The 15,976-nt window shown below is 41.9% G+C and overlaps 1 protein-coding gene across 19 annotated transcripts in view; it reads right to left on the minus strand.

The window, feature by feature from the left end:
- Nucleotides 1-15,976, minus strand: part of MGA (MAX dimerization protein MGA) — a 196,763-nt gene that overhangs the window by 105,532 nt on the left and 75,255 nt on the right. For all 19 annotated transcript variants that reach the window (XM_066276990.1, XM_066276986.1, XM_066276985.1 and 16 more), the window contains one exon: nucleotides 7,830-8,957. In XM_066276990.1, coding sequence (XP_066133087.1) covers nucleotides 7,830-8,890 — 1,061 coding nt within the window. In that variant the 5' untranslated portion in view covers nucleotides 8,891-8,957. The remainder of the gene's footprint in view (nucleotides 1-7,829; nucleotides 8,958-15,976) is intronic.

Consider the following 15,976-nt stretch of genomic DNA (forward strand, 5'->3'; position numbering starts at 1 on the left):
GTGTGTCCTGACTGGGAATCGAACCTGTGACTTCCATATGCCAGGCCAACACTCTACCACTAAGCCAACTGGCCAAGGCCTAGAAGACCAATTTGGACTTAAAACAGCATGACCACCAGGGAAGAGAGGGAGACTGGAGATTGAGTTCAATAACCTGGCCAATGATTTGATTAACTGAACCTACTCAACAGAACCTCAACTAAAACTCTGGACACCAAAACTCACTGTAGTTTCCTGGTTGGTGAATACCTCAATATGCCAGGAAGGCAACATGCTTTGTGTTTCTCTTGGGGAGAGGGCATGAAAACTTCATAGTTCAGACCCTCCTGACCTTGCCCTATATGTCTCTTAATTTGGCTGGTCCTAATCTGTATTCTTTATAATAAAACTGTTCAATATAAGGTGCTTTCCTGAGTTCTGTGATTTTAGTGAATTAGCAAACCTGAGAGAATTCACAGGCACCCCTATATTTGTAGCCAATTAGTCAGAAGTCTAGGTAGCTTAGGGACCCCACTTGTGACTGGCTTCTGAAGTAGGGGCAGTATTCTTATGGATTTTGCCTTCAAATCTATGGAGTCTGACACTAATTAAGTTGGGGCTAAAATATACTATTTTTACTTAAAATGTTATTTACATTTAAGGCAATAGGTAGACCTGAAAGAATTAAACAGTAGTTAACAGTAACCAATTTCTATTTAAAAAGTTAAAAGCTTAACAAGGGCAAAATAGAAGGAAAGGACATGTAATAAACCAGACGCAACCAAGAAACATTTATTAAATACGTCAAAGTAGGTAAGAACCAACAATTAACTTTAGAAAAAGGTGAAATGAATGACCACGTAAGTAGAATCTGCAAGTGAGGTAGTTATATTACAAAGCTATACTAATTAAAATAATGTGGTTTTGGCCATTGGGTAAACAAACTGATCTGGTGGGAAAAAGTGTCCAAAAACAGATCCTCATATATATGATCACCTGAGCAGTTCCAATGGTCAACAAGTACGTAAATTTAAAAGTGCTCAACTGCCTGACCAGTGATGGAGCAGTGGATAGAGCCCAATACCTGGGACACTGAGGTCCAGGTTTGAAATGATCCCATGGTCGCTGGCTCGAGCCCAAAGGTTGCTGGCTTGAACAAGAGGTCACTGGCTTGACTAGAGGGCCCCCCTACCCAGGTCAAGGCACGTATGAAAAGCAATAAATGAACAACTAAAGTGCCATAACTACGAACTGATGCTTCTCATCTCTCTCCATTCCTGTCTCTCTCTCTCACACAAATAAAAATAAAATATTTTTAAAATAAAAGTAGTACTTAACTTTGGCACTGGCTGGCTGGCTCAGTGGTACAGTGTCGGCCTGACGTATGGAAGTCCCAGGTTTGATACTCGGTCAGGGCACACAGGAGAAGCATCCATCTACTTCTCAACCCTTCCTCCTCTCCTTTCTCTCTGTCTCTCTCTTCCCCTCCCGCACCCAAGGCTCCACTGGAGCAAAGTTGGCCTGGGCACTGCAGGTGGCTCCACGGCCTCCACCTCAGGTGCTAGAATGGCTCCAGTTGTAACAGAGCAACACTTCAGATGGGCAGAGCATTGCCCCCTGGTGGGCTTGCCAGGTGGATCCTGGTCGGGCATATGCAAGAGTCTTGTCTCTCTGCCTCCCTGCTTCTCACCTTAGAAAAATACCAAAAAAAAAAAAAAAAGAATCAGGAATTTGGGCCAGACCAGGAGGTAGCACAGTGGCTAGGGCTTCAGACTGGGATGCAGAGGACCCAGCTTGGAAACCCCAATGTTACCAGCTTGAACATGGGGTTACTGGCTTGAGCCCAAAGGTCACTAGCTTGAAGTCAAAGTTGCTGGCTTAAGCCCAAGGTCACTGGCTTGAGCAATGGGTCACTCATTCTGCTGTAGCACCCATCAAGGCACATATGAGAAAGCAATCAACGAACAGCTAATGTGCTGCAACAAAGAACTGATGCTTCTCATCTCCCTTCCTATCTGTTCCTATCTATCTCTGACACACACACACACAAAAGAATCAGCTATTTGTGTTACGGGCCCACAATGCAACATACAGTCCAAGTGCTACAGAGATGTTTACCTGAAACCTATGTGGACCATTGTCACCCCATTAAATTTAATTTCTAAATTAAAAATAAGGTTTTTTTTAAATAGATCAGCTATATTTTATACATTCAGCAATAAGCAGTATAAAACAGCAATTCCCTTTTCAAAATGGAACTTAAGAATACCATTCAACTTACAAGAGCATCAAAAAGAATACTGCCTGGCCCTGGCCAGTTGGCTCAGTGGTAGAGTGTCGACCTGACGTGCAGGAGTCCCGGGTTCGATTCACAGCCAGGGCACACAGGAGAAGCGCCCATCTGCTTCTCTACCCCTCCCCCTCTCCTTCCTCTCTGCCTCTCTCTTCCCCTCCCGCAGCCAAGGCTCCACTGGAGCAGGGTTTGCCTGGGCACTGGGGATGGCTCTGTGGCCTCTGCCTCAGGCGCTAGAATGGCTCTGATTGCAGCAGAGCGACGCCCCAAGATGGGCAGAGCATTGCCCCCTGGTGGGCATGCCAGGTGGATCCCGGTAGGGCGCACGCGGGAGTCAGTCTGACTGCCTCCCTGTTTCCAGCTTCAGAAAAATACAAAAAAAGAAAAAAAAGAAAATACTGCCTGACTAGTGGTGGTGCTATAGACTGAGTGTCCTCTCGGGACAATGAGGGCCTCAGTTCCAAACCATGAAGTCACCAGCTAAGGTGAGGGGTCACTGACATGATCCCAAGGTCACTGACTTGAGCGCAAAGATTGCTGGCTTAAGCAAGGGGTCACTGGCTCAGTTTGAGGCACTCCCAACAATCGAGGCACATATGAAAAGCAATCAATAAACAACTAAAGTGAAGCATCAATGAGTTGATGTTTCTCATCTCTCGCCTCCTCAAATCTCTCTCCCTTCCTCTCTCTCTGGAAAAATAAAATAAAATATAGGCCCTTGCCAGGTGGCTCACTAGAAGAGGCATTGTCCCAGTGCACAAAGGTCGCCCCCAGTCAAGCTATATATAAGAAGCTATCAATAAGTACACAACTAAATGGAACTGAGTGGAATGGCAAGTTGATGCTTCTCTCTCTCTTTCTCTCCCCCCTTTCCTCCTCCATTTCTTCCTAACTCTCTTTCTCTCAAAACAAAGAAAATTTTTAAAAAATAAGAATAAAAGACATAGAAATCAATTTTGCCAAGGAATCATGTTTAGATTAAAAACTATATAGCCTGGCCCTGGCCGGTTGGCTCAGCGGTAAAGCGTCGGCCTAGCGTGCGGAGGACCCGGGTTCGATTCCCGGCCAGGGCACATAGGAGAAGCGCCCATTTGCTTCTCCACCCCTCCGCCGCGCCTTCCTCTCTGTCTCTCTCTTCCCCTCCCGCAGCCAAGGCTCCATTGGAGCAAAGATGGCCCGGGCGCTGGGGATGGCTCTGTGGCCTCTGCCCCAGGCGCTAGAGTGGCTCTGGTCGCAACATGGCGACGCCCAGGATGGGCAGAGCATCGCCCCCTGGTGGGCAGAGCGTCGCCTCCTGGTGGGCGTGCCGGGTGGATCCCGGTCGGGCGCATGCGGGAGTCTGTCTGACTGTCTCTCCCTGTTTCCAGCTTCAGAAAAATGCAAAAAAAAAAAAAAAAAAAAAAAACTATACAGCCTGCCTGACCTGTGGTGGCGCAGTGGATAAAGCGTCGACCTGGAAATGCTGAGGTCGCCAGTTTGAAACCCTGGGCTTGCCTGGTCAAGGCACATATGGGAGTTGATGCTTCCAGCTCCTCCCCCCTTCTCTCTCTCTGTCTCTCCTCTCTCTCTCTGTCTCTCTCCCTCTTTCTCTCCTCTCTAAAAATGAATAAATAAAAATAAAAAAATTTTTAAAAATGGAAAAAAAAAAGCTATACAGCCTGAACTGTAGTGGCGCGATGCACAAAGAATCAACATGGAACACTGAGGTCACTGGTTCAAAACCCTGGGCTTGCCTAGTCAAGGCACATATAAGACTTGATGCTTCCTGCTCCTCCTACCCTTCTCTCTTTCTCTCTCCTCTCTAACAATGAATAAATAAAATCTAAAAATAAATAAAATTTAAAAAACTGTACAGTATTACTGAAAAAAATTAAAAGATCTAAATAAATGGAAAGATATCCCATGTTCATGGATTGGAAAAATAATGTTGTGAAGGTAACACTAGCCAAAGCAATATACAGATTCAGTGTAATCCTTATAAAAATCTCAACTGTGCTTTTGGTAAAAGAAAAAAACACAGATACTAAAATTCATATGGAATTTCAAGAGATCCCAGATAACCAAAACAATCTTGAAAAATCAGGAGAGAGTTGGCAGACTCACATCTCAATTTCAAAACTTACTATAAACCTACAGTAATCAAAACACTGTGTACCAGATTAAGAGCAGACAGACAGACCAAATAGAATCGAGAGCCCAGAAATAAACTCTCCAGTATATGAGCATCTGATTTTTGACAAGAATACCAAGACCATTTAATCAGAAAAGGACAGTCTTTTTGACAAATGGTGCTAGGAAAACATCTTGATATACACATGCAATAGAATAAAACTGAACCCTTACAACATAATTAAAAATATACAAAATGGATCAAAAGCCTAAACTTAAAGAGTGAATATGTAAGTCTTAGTAAAAAACATAGGGAGAAATCTTTATAACCTTGGTTTGGCAATGGTTCCTTAAGTAGGACACCAAAAACACAAGCAGAAGAAAAAATATTTTTACATTATACTTCATCAAAATTTAAAACTTTTGTTTTTATGCAACAAAGGACACTATCACAATCAACTCACAAAATGGGAGAAAGTAAGGTCCTGGCTAGTTGTCTCAGTAGTAAAGTGTCGGCCTGGTGTGTGGATGTCCCAGGTTCAATTCCCGGTCAAGGCACAAAGAAGCGCCCATCTGCTTCTCCACCCCTTCCCCCTCTCCCTTCTATATCTCTCTCTCTCTTCTCCTCCTGCAGCCATGGCTCCACTGGAGTAAGTTGGCACCAGTGCTGAGAATGGCACCATGGCCTCACCTCATGCTAAAATGGCTCCAGTTGCAACAGAGCATCACCCCCTAGTGGGCTTGCTAGGTAGATCCCAGTTGGGTACATGCAGGAGTCTGTCTCTCTGCCTCCCAGCTTCTCACTTAAAAAAAAATGTTTTTTAAAGTCTGACCAGGCGGTGGTGCAGTGGATAGAGCATCGGACTGGGATGTGGAGGACCCAGGTTTGAGACCCCGAGGTTGCCAGCTTGAGCATGGGCTCATTTGGTTTGAGCAGAGCTCACCAGCTTGAGCCCAGGGTCACTGGCTTGAACAACGAGTCACTTGGTCTGCTGTGCTCCCTCAGTCAGGGCACATGTGAGAGAGCAATCAATGAACAACTAGGGTGCCACAACGAAGAACTGATGCTTTTCATCTGTCTCCCTTCCTATCTGTCTGTCCCTCTGTCTCTGTCTCTGTCGCATAAAAAAGAAATAAAAGGGGCCCTGGCCGGCTGGCTCAGTGGTAAAGCGTCAGCCTCGTGTTTAGGAGTCCTGGGTTCGATTCCCGGCCAGGGCACAGAGAAACGCCCATCTGCTTCTCCACCCCTCCCCCTCTCCTTCCTCTCTGTCTCTCTCTTCCCCTCCCGCAGCCAAGGCTCCGTTGGAGCAAAGTTGGCCCGGGCGCTGAGGATGGCTCTGTGGCCTCTGCCTCAGGCGCTAGAATGGCTCTTGTCGCAACAGAGCAAAGGCCCAGATGGGCAGAGCATCGCCCGCTGGTGGGCGTGCCAGGTGGATCCCAGTCGGGTGCATGCAGGCATCTGCCTGCCTCCCCATTTCCAACTTCAGAAAAAAAAAGGGGGGGGGGAGGAAGTATTTTCAAATCATTTGTTTAACAATGCATTAATATAGAGAACATATGAAGAACTCCCTTAGTTCAGCAACAAAAAAAGAATTTTTAAGTGGCAAAGAATGAGTGAACATATTTTTAAAGAAAATATACACATGACCAATAAACACATGAACGATGCTCAACATCACTATCATTAGGGAAATAGAAATCAAAACCAGTGATACCACTTTGTACATACTAGATGGCTATTACAGACCCAAATGAACTAAAGAAAACTTGGACAAGGATATTTATAAAAACTTTATTCATACTTGCCAAAACCTGAAAGTAACTAAAATGTCCTTGAGTAGATAAACAGATAAATAAGCTGGTACACTGAGACAATGCAATATCATTACATTAAAAAGAAATGTACTATCAAGCCACAAAAAGACATGAAAGAACCTTAAATATATATTACTAAGTGAAAGAAACCAATCTGAAAAACCTACACACTGTACAATTTCAAGTGTATGACAACTGGACAAGGAAAGCTATGGAAACAATAAAAAGGTGAGAGGTTGCCAGAGGTTGGGGTGGGGAGGAGGAAAGAATTACCGTATCTCCCCATGTATAAGAGTCGTTCCCATGTGTAAGATGCACCTTAATTTTGGGACCTAAAATTTGAAAAAAGACAAGCGCAAAAAAAGCAGAAAATCCAAGTAAAAAAAGCTACAACCACTGTATAAGAGGCACCCAGTTTTTAGACCACAAATTTTTTGGGAAAGGGTGCATCTTATACATGAGGAAATAGTCACAGGCGAAGCACAGAGGATTTTTAGGGCAATGGAAATACTCTGTATAGAATGTACATATGTACATATGTTGGATACGTGTCATTATACATTTGTCCAAACCAAAAGAATATATAACACAAACAGTAAAACCCTAATGTAATCTATAGACTTTGGGTGATTATGATATGTAAATGTTGATTCATCAATTATAACAAATGTATCAATCACTCTGATGGGAGTTTTTAAGAATGGAAGAGGCTATGCATGGGTTGGGGTAGGTCGTCTATGAAAAAACTCTACACTTTTCAATTTTACAAATGTTGTTGTGAACCTAAAACTGCTCTGAGAAAAGTCCTTGATTAAAAAAAATAATAAATAATCCAAGTTTAAATAAAAAAAGACAACAGTATATCATCCTTTGAGTAGCGAGTGTTTTTCATGCTCGCTACCCCGGGGGTGAATTTTTTTCAAAAAATGAGATTAGTTCTAGTTACAGTTTTATTAACTTAAAATTAGGTTTGTTTACCAATTTATGGAAACAAGAACATACATTTGCCTTTTGTAATGTTGCCTTACACATGTTTAGAATAAAAATTTTTGTTATCTCATGCAATTCTCATGTACTTCCCATCTGTAAAGAAAGACGTACATGTACGATCATACTCTAGTAAGGAGGCATAAGGACGTACATGAACCTTTGTACTACTAAAAGGGTTATTATGTAATTACCTTCAGCTTGTTTTTTAGTCAGGCAATTTATAAATTAGGATGTCCATAAGGCAGTAAATTCTTAACTATTAGATATAATTTTGAATCCTTTCTGTGCTTCATCTAGATAAGTTTTGTGTCAGTTATGGACATTTCTGGTGGTCATTTCTTTTCCCTTCCTCAATTAATAGAGTTCTTTATATATAACCAAGGAACTCCTATGCATGACTAACAAAATTCTAAACAAATGAAAAAACACCATTCTGATAAATCATCTAATTTGCCTACACTTTGAATCTTGAACCCAACTCTTATTGCAGAAAAATGAAGTCAATGCACAAAATGTGAAAGTAGTTGTGGTGTATTTTTAGTAGCTTAAATTTATGAATGTCTATAATCAGCAGTCCACATAACCAACAAGTTAAATCCAAAATAAATCTTTTATCTCTAAAAATAAAAAAATTGTTACCTACCTTTCAGAAACCTCTTGCTTAAACTGAGTGGCTTCACCAAGTGATGAATCAATATCCATGAAACCAAGGAACTCTCGATTTATATTACGGAAAGTCTTTTCCACACCCTTGCCTGATGTTTCATAAATGCTAGATAAAGGATCCGAATCCTTTATCTGTATCTCTGACCCTTCACCTTCTGTGAGACGGGCCCGCTGACCAGAGCTGGGAACACCAGTCCCTTCTTGGTCAGAGCTGTTCTTTTGCTTTCCATCTCTCTGGGGCTTACTATTCAGCCCATCATCCCGGAAGCCTTTAGCAAATGGATTGTAATCTATTTTCAGCTGGGTAATCTGTATGTTCTGATAAGCTGTTACTGCAAAGAATTCAGTCTGTGGGAAGGTAAACGTGTGGACACCAGGACCATTTAATTGTATCACTTCAGTAGCCTTTTCTGCAGGTACCAAATGAAGCCTTGGCAGGTACCGATGCATAGAATGCAAGATGATATGCCCTTCTTGGTCCAGTGTATTGTTGGTAAGTTTGAGTTTATAGAAAGATACTGGTTGATGCATCCAATAATGACCTGTGGAAGGAGATTCTGGATGAATAAAAACCCTCCCCAAAACATGAGGCTCTGCCTTCCCACTGGGTTCCCACCAGCGACCATTCCACTTATAACGATGGTTATCCACAGGAGATATATCCATGACGAGGATATACTTCATATTTGAATCTAAACCTGTTATCCAATAACGACAGTAAGGGAACATACGTCTTCCCTGCTTGGTCAGAACCATCTCTGTGCTTCGATGATAGAACTCATTCCACATACTATTGTTATCCAAGGTGACAGTGATTCCGCCCACAGTACAATCAGCTGGAAGGCAAATCTTCCCCTTAGATTTTCCTGGTGATGACACACTGGTAGCCAAAGCACAGGCATCCCGATTAGTAACCAATATTCCTTGATCTGTTTTGCCATTTCCTGCCTGTTTTAGGATGACAAAGAAGGTAGGTGCTGTTCCTGCCACTGTCCCACCATCTTGATTAGCCAATATAATCTGCTGTTTCTCCTCCATGATTCCAGTGGAAAACTCAGTAGTAAGATACCTGTAGTCACAACATAGTCACAATGGCCTTCCCAGCCTAAAGAATAAGCAGAAAAACAGAAACCCTTTAATTAAGCAAGTATTTTGTTAACTGAAGTACAAAAATGATTATTACCCCCAAATATATTCCTAAATTCTTCTAAGATGTTGCTTCTGCCTTTCTCTCAATCACTTTAAAGGAAATTCATCCTGGATTATTTAATCATCTTTTTTAAAGTTCATTATAGTCTAATTAAATGACTATATCCAAGCCCTCCTATAACTCATTACAGATACTATAACCTCACATAAAAATAAATAAAAGTATATATTCACTTTATAAAAAACAATACAGAAATATATCAACTCAATGAGACTAAATTGGAAGGTTGTACATTTTAAAAGTATTTCAACACTTTATGGATTAATCTGCCACAAGATTCTGTTACATAGCAAGTTCTTCTGGGATGAGTAAAAATAAATTTCCACAGGACCATTATACAGAATTCACTCTTTATTATGGTACTAGCATGGGTCATTAAAAATAAAATGTTACCTTAATACACATTTAAAGAAACCATGACAAATCATTAGAACTTAATGGAGAAGAAACATTTACCTCCATATTTCACACTTTACACTGAACAAAATTCCAGAAGGATCAAACATTTAAATTACTCCCCTATTCCTGAGTGCATTTTTTTAATTCTTAATTAACCCTCTGATTAGTGCGTTTTTTTCATGCTTGCTGACCACCAAGAATAAGTTTTTGTTTTGTTTTGTTTTTCAAAAAATGAAATTAAAAAAAAATAAAATTAGTTTCAGTTACAGCTTTATTAACTTAAAATCATGTTTGTTTGATAACCAATTTATGAAAACAAGAGGAACATACATTTGCCTTTTTTTGTTTGTTTTATTTTGTTTGTTTTTTTACAGAGACAGAGAGTGAGTCAGAGAGAGGGATAGACAGGGACAGACAGACAGGAATGGAGAGAGATGAGAAGCATCAATCGTTTTTCATTGCACGATGCAACACCTTAGCTGTTCATTGATTGCTTTCTCATATGTGCCTTGGCCGTGGGTCTTCAGCAGACCGAGTAACCCCTTGCTGGAGCCAGCAACCTTGGGTTCAAGCTGGTGGGCTTTTTGCTCAAACCAGATGAGCCCGCGCTCAAACTGGTAACCTCAGGGTCTCGAACCTGGGTCCTCTGCATCCCAGTCCAATGCTCTATCCACTGCGCCACCGCCTGGTCAGGCCATCTGTCTTTTTTTAATGTTGCCTTACACATTTTTAAAATAAAATTTTTTGTATAATCATACTCTGGATGGTCAGGAGGCACAAGGACATACATGAACGTTCATACTACTCAAAGGGTTAAGTCTTCAGAAAAGCTTTTTGGTAATAAATAGGATACAAGACCTTTGATAAATTCAACATTATGCACATTTTCTTCTTTTTTTTTTTAAGAGAGTAGAGGAGATACAGAGACAAGCTTCCACATGCACCCCAACTGGGATCCACCCCCTGGCAACTGAGCTATTTTTAGCACTTCAGGTAGAGACTCCATGGAGCCATCCTCAGCACCCTATGCACTGGAATTAATCTAGCCATGGCTGCAGGAGATAAAAAAGGGAGTAGAAGGGAGAGGAAGCAGATGGTCACTTCTGTGTGCCCTGACTGAGAATCGAATCTGGGACTTCTACATGCTAGGTTGACACTCTACCACACTGTGCCAATCAGCCAGGGTGTAAATTTTTATATCTAGTAATATAATCCAAGCAAAATCAAAAAACAGATGACTAAATGGAAAGAGGTATTTATAACTTAAAGCATAAATAACTCATTTACCTATATAAAAAGGATTCCTACAAATCAACAACACCAAAAACCTAATAGAAATATGGGCGAAGAATAGAAAGAGCAAATGGCTATAAAAATGCACATAGTCTCAGTATAGGAGAAATGCTAATGGAAATCATCCTGAGATACTGTTTTTAACCTTATCCAACTGGTAAAAATCAAAGTTTGGTAGAGGTATTGAAAAGAATGGGCAACATAAAAATATCAAGAGTACATCTTGACCAGGCGGTGGCACAGTGGATATAGCATCAGGCTGGGATGCATAGGACCCAGGTTCAAAACCCCATGGTCACTGGCTTGAGCCAAAGGTCACTGGCTCAAAGCCCAAGGTCGCTGGCTTGAGCAAGGGGTCACTCAATGTGTTGGAGCCTCTGGTCAAGGGACGTACGAAAAAGCAATCAATGAACAACTAAGAAGCCGCAACAAAAAGGTGATGTTTCTCATCTCTCTCCCTTCCTGTTTTCCCTATTTGTCCCTCTCGGTGTGTGTGTGTGTGTGTGTGTGTGTGTGTGTCTCTTTCTCTCTCTCTCTCACACACACACACACAAAATATATATATCAAGAGTACAGATGTACATATCCCATGGAACAGCAGTTCTTCTAGAACTTTATCTTAAGTCCGTGTGCATGCACAAACATCTGTGATAAATATGTATCGATTATTCCCTGCATTTCCATTTAGAACAGTAAAAGCCTGGAGAAAACTCAGTAGTAAGATAACTGTAGTCACCACATAGTCACAATGGCCGCCTCAGACATTGTGGCCTCTATCAATAGAGGCTGGTTAAATAAATGATGGCGTATCCACAGAGTGGAACATTCTGCAGTTACAAAAGAAAATGTAGGCCTGACCTGTGGTAGCACAGTGGATAAAGCATCGACCTGGAAATGCTGAGGTCGCTGGTTTGAAACCCTGGGCTTGCCTGGTCAAGGCACATATGGGAGTTGATGCTTCCAGCTCCTCTCTCTCTGTCTCTCTCTGTCCCTCTCTGTCTCCTCTCTAAAATGAATAAAAAAAAAAAAAAAAACAAAAGAAAATGTATAAACTTCACAGACTCATACAAAATTATCTATAAGTTATAATAAGGGTAAAATGTTCAAAAGACTTGTTATAGCCTGACTAGGTGATGGCACAGTGGACAAAGTATCAACCTAGAATGCTGAGGCCCCAGTTTCAAAACCCCGAATCAGGCCCTGGCCGGTTGGCTCAGTGGTAGAGCGTCGGCCTGGTGTGCGGGGGACCCGGGTTCGATTCCCAGCCAGGGCACATAGGAGAAGCGCCCATTTGCTTCTCCACCCCCCCCCCTTCCTCTCTGTCTCTCTCTTCCCTTCCCACAGCCAAGGCTCCATTGGAGCAAAGATGGCCCGGGCGCTGGGGATGGCTCCTTGGCCTCTGCCCCAGGCGCTAGAGTGGCTCTGGTCGCAGCAGAGAGACGCCCCGGAGGGGCATAGCATCGCCCTTGGTGGGCGTGCCGGGTGGATCCCGGTCGGACGCATGCGGGAGTCGACTGTCTCTCCCCGTTTCCAGCTTCAGAAAAATACAAAAAATACAAAAAAAAAAACAACAAAAAAAAACGAGCCCCGAATCACTGGCTTAAGTGCAGGCTCATCCAACTTGAGTGTGGGATCAAAGCCATGACCCCATGGTCACTAGTTTGAAACTCAAGGTCACTGGCTTGAGCCCAAGGTCACTGGCTTGATCAAGGGGTCACTGGCTCAGCTGGAGCCCCCCAGTCAAGGAACATATGAGAAAGCAATCAATGAACAAATGAAGTGCCGCAACTACGAGCTCATACTTCTCATCTCTTTATCTGTTCCTGACACTCCCTCTCTCATCCCTTCTCTCTCTCTCTCAAAAATAAAATAAAATAAAGGCTTATTAAAGATTATGTTATTCTTTCTAAAGTAAAAAAAAAATAAGCCGCCTGACCAGGTGGTGGCGCAGTGGATAGGGCGTCGGACTGCGATGGCGAGGACCCAGGTTTGAGACCCCGAGGTCACCAGCTTCAGCGCAGGCTCATCTGGTTTGAGCAAAAGTTCGCCAGCTTGGACTCAAGGTTGCTGGCTCAAACAAGGGGTTACTCAGTCTGCTGAAGGCCCACGGTCAAGGCACATATGAGAAAGCAATCAATGAACAACTAAGGTGTCGCAATGCGCAACAAAAAACTAATAATTGATGCTTCTCATCTCTCCGTTCCTGTCTGTCCCTGTCAATCTCTCTCTCTGACTCTTTCTCTGTCTCTGTAAAAAAAAAAAAAAAAAAAAAAAAAGCCAAAGAAAGAAGAGAGTATTATCTATTTGCTTGACATAGATAGACTGAAGACAGAAAATGAATTGATTGTATTGGCTGTACTGAAGGAAAACTGGGTGGCTGGGAAAAAACATTCTGACACTTCTTAAATTTTATATCTTTTAAACACATAGCACATTCAAAAAATACAGTGGTACCTTGAGATACGAGCAGACCAACATACGAATTTTTAAGATATGAGCTGCAACTCGGTCCGTAATTTTGTTCAAGATCCAAGCAAAATTACAAGATACGAGTTGTGATTCGGGAAGCTGCAGCTAGTTGACACATTGGTGCACGGGTCCAGTATTGGCAGCACAGCACCAGCATCTCATTCTTTCTCATGAGTTACCCACAGAATCAAGTCAAATCTCGTGCACTGTACTCGTTCTCGCATCATTTTCGCACTTTTTACTAACTTTGTGTGTGTGCTATCATGGGGCCGAAGAAAGTGAAAGTAAAGGACAGTGGTGAGAAGAGAATGATGTCGATAGAAGTAAAGCAAGAAATAATAGAAAAACATGAGCATAGTGTACGAGTGATTGAACTGGCAAGGCTGTACGACTGCAATACATCTACAATTTGTACCATCCTTAAACAAAAAGATGCCATCAAAAGCGCAAATCCAGTGAAAGGAACTACAATACTTTCCCAGTTAAGGACAAATATCCATGAAGAAATGGAGAAGCTTCTGCTGGTGTGGGTGAAAGAGCTGGCAGGAGATATAGTGACAGAGACTGTAATATGCGAAAAGGCACGTATTATTTACAGCGACTTGAAGAAGAAAGAACCATCAACCTCAAAAGAGGCAGCAGAAGATACGTTTAAGGCAAGTCATGGCTGATTTGAAAATTTCAAGAAGAGATCTGGCATCCACTTGGTGGTGGAAGCTGCGAGTGCTGACGTTAAGGAAACTGAGGAGTACATCACACATTTTGCTACCCTTATCACAAAGGAAGGCTACATCCCCCAACAAGTGTTCAACTGTGATGAAACAGGACTGATTTGGAAAAAATGCCCCAGAGGACTTTCATCACCGCAGAAAAGAAGCTGCCAGACCATAAACCCATGAAGGACCATCTGACTCTTGCATTGTATGCAAATGCTAGCGATGACTGTAAAGTAAAACCACTGCTAGTGTATCATTCCAAAAATCCTCGAGCCTTTAAGACTCAGAAGATTCTTAAAGAAAAACTGCAGGTTATGTGGCGCGCCAATGCTAGGACATGGGTCACATGGCAGTTTTTTATTGAATGGGTAAATCTCATCTTTGGTCCTGCAGTGAAAAAATATCTTCAAGAAAATAAACTCCCAATGAAAGCACTACTAATCCTTGAAAATGCTCCAGCCCACCTACTTGGTCTTGAAGATGACATTCTCGTGAGTTCAAATTCGTGAGTCCTCTACCTCCCACCCAACACGACTTCAATCTTGCAACCTATGGATCAGCAGGTCATTTCCAACTTTAAAAAACTTTACACAAAGCACTTGTTCTGCCACTGCTTTGAGGTGACTGAGAATACAAGTCTAACCCTTCAAGAGTTTTGGAAAGATCACTACAACATCGTGATATGTTTATACATTATTGACTGGCATGGCAAGAGGTTACAAGAAGTACCTTGAACTCGCATGGAAAAAGTTATGGCCTGATGTTATTGCAGACAGGGACTTCGAAGGATTCGAACCAGAGACCAAGACTGAGGTAGAAGCATTGGAGGAGATTGTGTCCCTCGGAAAGTCAATGGGTCTGGAGGTAGATGAGGGTGACATAAACGAGCTTGTCGAGGAACATGAGATGGAACTCTCAATTGAGAAGTTGAAGGAGCTACAGGTGATGCAATGTACTGAGCTTCTGCAAAAGTTAGTAGAGAAGAGGAGGTAGAGGTGGAGGAAGTGATTTCTGCAAGTGAAATTAAAGACATGCTGGCAATGTGGGAGAAGCTTTCAAGTTTCATCAAAAAGAAACACCCAGATAAAAGTTTCAACTGGTATGCTTCAGCACTTTTTAATGACACTTGTTTGTCACATTTCTGTAACATTTTAAAAGGCAGGCAAAAGCAAACCTCTTTGGATAGATTTTTATTCAAAAGTCCTACAAGTGAAAGTGCCAAGAGTGCAGCCATAAAAGGCAAAAACAGGTGATGATTAAATGAAAAATACGTTATGTTAAGCTTAGGTTAAGTTTAAAGTTAATTTAAGAAAGTACATTTTTTCAATTAAGTTTTTGTGGTTTCATTTTAAGTAAAGAAAGTACAGCCTGACCAGGTGGTGGCGCAGTGGATACAGTGTCGGACTGGGATGCAGAGGACCCAGGTTCAAGACCCCGAGGTCACCAGCTTCAGCGCAGACTCATCTGGTTTGAGCAAAGCTCACCAGCTTGGACCCAAGGTCGCTGCTTGAGCAAGGGGTTACTCGTTCTGCTGAAGGCCCACAGTCAAGGCACATATGAGAAAGCAATCAATGAACAACTAAGGTGTCACAACGAGAAACTAATGATTGATGCTTCTCATTTCTCTGTTCCTGTCTGTCTGTCCCTATCTATCCCTCTCTCTGACTCTGTCTCTGAAAAAAAAATAGTGCAGTTTTAGTTTTGTTTAAAGTAAAGAAAATGCAGTTTTAGTTTACATTTAGTGTTAAGAAAGTGCACTTTTAGTTTGTGTCTACAGTGCCTGCATCCCTTCCTCCCGGCCATTCACCTCCATTAGCCACACTCGTCTGTCTCCAAGGTAAGAATACAGTACTAAATAACACTTTTTTCTTTTATTTCATATATTTTGTTATGCATTGATAAAGTATACATGTGTGTTTCTTAATTAAAAACATGTCTTTTTTCATAATTTAGGATGGTTTGGGGATGTTTAACAGGGCTGTAATGGATTAAATTCTATTTCAGTTATTTTAAATGGGAGAAATTTGTTTGATATAC

This window comes from Saccopteryx bilineata, chromosome 4 (genome assembly GCF_036850765.1).
Source record: "Saccopteryx bilineata isolate mSacBil1 chromosome 4, mSacBil1_pri_phased_curated, whole genome shotgun sequence".
Classification (NCBI taxonomy): domain Eukaryota; kingdom Metazoa; phylum Chordata; class Mammalia; order Chiroptera; family Emballonuridae; genus Saccopteryx; species Saccopteryx bilineata.